Genomic DNA, 4,526 nt, shown 5'->3' on the forward strand with positions numbered 1-4,526 from the left:
TTACTTTCTTTTAATTTTATTTTAATGATCACATTTTAATATTGATTTTGATTGTTTCTTTTAATGTTTTATGTAAAGCACTTTGAATCATCTCTGTACATGAAATGTGCTACTTTCCTTCTGAAATCCTCTCTCTGTCATTCTCAGGAGGTGCTGCTGAAGCGAGCGGCCGACCTGGTGGAGGCTCTTTATGGGATGCCACACAACAACCAGGTGAGCTCCACCTTTTGGTGCATCAGGGACCCCCTGTCCCCCCATCCCCCCCGTCCCCCGGAGTGACATCACAAAGATGAGTTTTACTGAGCCTGAAGTTCGTCTTTGCTAGACGGTGGGGTTTCAGCTACAGAATCACTGTGACGTTGTGGGCGTGTACATCAGAGGCAGTTTTCCTGATTTTTTGTTTACAGCAGTTAATCTGCCCCCCCCCCCCAGGAGATCATCCTGAAGCGAGCGGCTGACCTCACGGAAGCGCTCTACAGCGTACCCCGCAGCCACAACCAGCTGCCGTCGCTCACCAGCTCCGCCGCACACTCGGGCATGATGGGAGTGAACTCCTTCAGCAGCCAGCTCGCCATCAACATCTCTGAGGCCTCGCAAGCAGAGCAAGGTAAGCGCTCAGCTGCGCCTCGCCAAGGTCCAGCCGGGTTCTGGCTCAGATCAGAGCGTCAGCAGAACCCTCAGGTATACACGCGGTTCCTGAACGCATCAGCACGAGGGAGAGCCCCGCCCTTGTCTGTTTCCTCCATCAGCTCAAAGCAAACGCCTCGCCAGAGTCCATGAGGTCATGAGGTGCTGCGGTTGTGAGCGGCATCCTCTAGTCTAAGATACCCCACTGCCCCCCAGTTAAAACACCAGAGACAGGTAGGGTATCAAACCATCGTAACTACTCAGGAGTATTACTCAGGTACTATTACTTGAGTAAATAAAGTACACAAGTTCTGAGTTTGAACTTTTGTGGTTTATAGTCTAAATCAGATGTTAAAATAAAACGTTAAACTTAATAAATCAAATATTTGTCAGAAACAAACTGACGGTTGCTTCAAACGTTTAAGGTTGATGGTTCCAGTTTAGATTTGAGCTGAATTTTAATGAAGAGATCTTCTGAAAAAGGTGTGAACTAAGTCTCAGCCCAATGGACTCTGATGAGATTTGAGTTCTGCTTTATTTACTTTAAATGTACAAAATATAAAGTATGGTGCAGGAAGTGGAACACGTGTGTTCAGAGTTAATGCAGCTTGTGACAGATGGCGGCGCTGCCTGTCAGAGAAAAGACCCGGAATGATCCAGTTTTCTTAACTGTCTGGTTGGTTTAACCTCGAATGAATCAACTTTCATTCACAATCATGACCTGGATTCAGTTCTGGGATCTGTACCAGCAGCTGTGAGGCAGGAGTGCTAACCACTACACCACATGTACCTGGTGTCTCCCTGCCTTGTTTTTGTGTGATCGTTGTTTTTTTTTGTCTCTGATGATGATAAAGCGCTTTATTTGTAATTGCAAAACGTCCAACAAATCTGCTTTTTATTTGTTGTTTTGTTTATTGCTCTAAATGTTTGTTTACCTTCCTGTTTATATGTGTTTTCTTTCTTTTTTTCAATTGTTTACACCACCAGACTTCTCCTGAAATCATCCTTTATGGTCGTTCCCTCCATCTTATCGTAACTGTGGTGTTTGGATGTGTTAGAACCGGCCTCCATCATCATTCTGGAACCAGCAGAGGTTCCCTCAGAGCGTCCAGGACTCGCTAACAAACCTCCATCTTCTCTTCTCACAGGATACTCTCGCAACTCCAACAGCGTGTCTCCACGCGGTTATGCCCCAAGCTCCACCCCCCAGCAATCTAACTACAACACCATCACGTCTACCATGAATGGGTACGGGGCGGGGATGGCCAATCTTGGCGTACCTGGATCTCCGAGCTTCCTAAACGGTTCTACGACCAACTCTGCCTACGCAAGTGAGTACATTAAAAAAAAAAAAAAAAGGTTGGTAGTAAGAGGCTGTTAACCTTTGCTGCTGACGGATTATTGCAAGTTGATCAAAATCTGAGTTCAGCACCTTTGATTTCAGGCTGATCTTTCAAAAGATTATTTTCTTTGTCTATATGTCTATCAGAAACAGTTTTTTTAAACTGTTTGACCTCTAAAGACCCATAAAGACCTCTGAAGACCTCTAATGACCTCCAAAAACCTCTATAGACCTCTGAAGACCTCTAATGACTTTTAACATCTAGAGACCTCTGAAGATTTCTAACGATCTATAGGGGCATCTGAAGACCTCTAAAGACCTCTCAAGACCTCTTTAGACCTCTTAAGACCTCTTTAGACCTCTAAAACCTATGTAGACCGCTAAAGAACTGAAGACCTCTAAAGACCTTTTAAGACCTCTCATGACCTCTCAAGACCCCTCAAGACCTCTGAAGACTCCTAATGACCTTTAAAGGCATCTGAAGACCTCTAAAGACTTCTCAAGACCTTTGAAGACTCCTAACGACCTCTAAAGACCCCTGAAGAGTCTGAAGACATTTGAAGAGTTCTACCAGCCTCCAAAGGCCTTTGAAGACCCCTAAAGACCTCTCAAGACCTCAAAAGAATTTTAACGACCACTAGAGGCCTTTGAAGACCTCTAAAGACCTCTGAAGACCTCTGAAAACTTCTAACGACCTCTAAAGATTTTTAACGACCTCTATAGACCTCAAAAACGGTCGGTCCAGACTTGAACTTGAAAAAGTCATTCAGTTTGGCCAAACCACCAGCTTACTACTGAGCACGTGCACAGACATTTAGCATGCACATAGATTGAGCATGCAAATACAATGAGTGTGCACACACACAATGAACGTGCACATACAGAACCTGCACACCCAATGAGCGTACACACCCAATGAGCGTGCACACACATTGAGTGTGCACACACATTGAGCTTGCACACACAGAACGTGCACACACATTGAGCTTGCACACACAGAACGTGCACACACATTGAGCGTGCTCAGCAGCTTCAGGTTTCCTGTCTTCAAGACCATCGTGAAGCTGACCCCCCACCTGTGTAAAATGTCCCGGCAAACAAGCAGATCCGTCAGTGCTGCGTTTGTGCCGGTTTGTGCCGTTGGAATGATCATTTGTGCTGCAACGGTGTCTGAGATATTAAAGATTTTTTAAAGTTCATGCTCAGGTCACCATCCCCCCGATAGCTCTGAAATGAACCGGACCGGTTTCATTCGTTAGTGTCGTGTTTGTGCAGATTTGTGTCGGGGAAATTGTCGTTTGTGCTGCTGCTGATGAGGAGATAGCACAATTTTCCTTACCGGACATCACAGTGATCAGTACGTCTCTTGTTTAGGTATGAGCACTGTGTGGGCGGGGTTATCACCAGATGCTTTGACACAAGCTGAATACAAGTCAGTGACATATTGAACGTGCAAAATGACATAAAATGAATTTATCATCTGATGCTCGTCCTGTTATTACTGGAAAAAGTGTGTTTTAATTGAGATTGTGTGTAAATGTATGTATAAATTGTGAAAATAATATATAAAAAAAATAAAGTTCAGAAAGAGTATGTATGTATGTGTCAAACTTGTCAAATACAAAACATACATGTAAACTTAATGAAGGCCTTGTTTAGTCGCTTAATATAAAACTTACCAGGGTCCCTGAACGCACCATCATGTGCGACAGTGAAAGTGACCGTGTATCTCTGCTGCTGCCAACACCAAATAAAACACTGATTGAGTATAATATGCATGAAGTGCAGCAAGTCCAAGCCAGACCATAAATATAATCATGATAAACATGATAATTTCAATAATTTCCTAAGTAGACTAACTTTGACTGAATTAATAGAACAGAGAACACATCCCTAAAATAAATAAACACCTGAGAAGAGTTCAATCTACTCATGGCTGCATGATTTTGATTTGGGATGAAAGGAAAACCTCAGGATGGGAAAACTCGTCTGAGGACTGAGACTCAGGTGTTGTTTGGATAAAGGGCACCCCCCCCCCTTAATACATTATCATTATGGGATTTCAGAGGAACTATTTTGGGGTGGGGTGGTGTTGAACGTACTCAAGAACAATGTAACTAATCATCTCAAATAGATATACATAAACAACAAACATGAACCTCCTTAACATTGATAATATTTGATTATTTGTTGTTGATTGAATGATGTCGTGAGAAGGAAATGAAACATATAACGTCCACGTAATATTAAACACACAAGTATATCGAAGTGGACATTTAAACTTCAGTGTTCTGTTAAAGTGTGAAACGCTGCATCTGTTGAAAGCCACGCCCACATGTTAAGGCACTGATTAGACTATGTGTTATATCTCCTCATCAGCAGCAGCACAAACGCTCATTTTAACGGCACAAATCTGCACAAACACGACACTAACAAATGAAACCGGTCCGGTTCATTTCAAAGCTATCGGGGGGATGGTGACCTGAGCATGAACTTTAAAAAATCTTTAATATCTCAGACATGGTTGCAGCACAAACGCAGCACAAACGCAGCACAA

At 43.2% G+C, this 4,526-nt stretch overlaps 1 protein-coding gene across 3 annotated transcripts in view; it reads left to right on the forward strand.

Annotated features, from left to right (window-relative positions):
• Positions 1-4,526, forward strand: part of LOC112137896 (transcription factor COE3) — a 78,826-nt gene that overhangs the window by 70,910 nt on the left and 3,390 nt on the right. For all 3 annotated transcript variants that reach the window (XM_024260437.2, XM_024260436.2, XM_024260438.2), the window contains exons 12-14: positions 148-213; positions 433-607; positions 1,776-1,958. In XM_024260437.2, coding sequence (XP_024116205.1) covers positions 148-213; positions 433-607; positions 1,776-1,958 — 424 coding nt within the window. The remainder of the gene's footprint in view (positions 1-147; positions 214-432; positions 608-1,775; positions 1,959-4,526) is intronic.

This window comes from Oryzias melastigma, linkage group LG10 (genome assembly GCF_002922805.2).
Source record: "Oryzias melastigma strain HK-1 linkage group LG10, ASM292280v2, whole genome shotgun sequence".
NCBI lineage: Eukaryota > Metazoa > Chordata > Actinopteri > Beloniformes > Adrianichthyidae > Oryzias > Oryzias melastigma.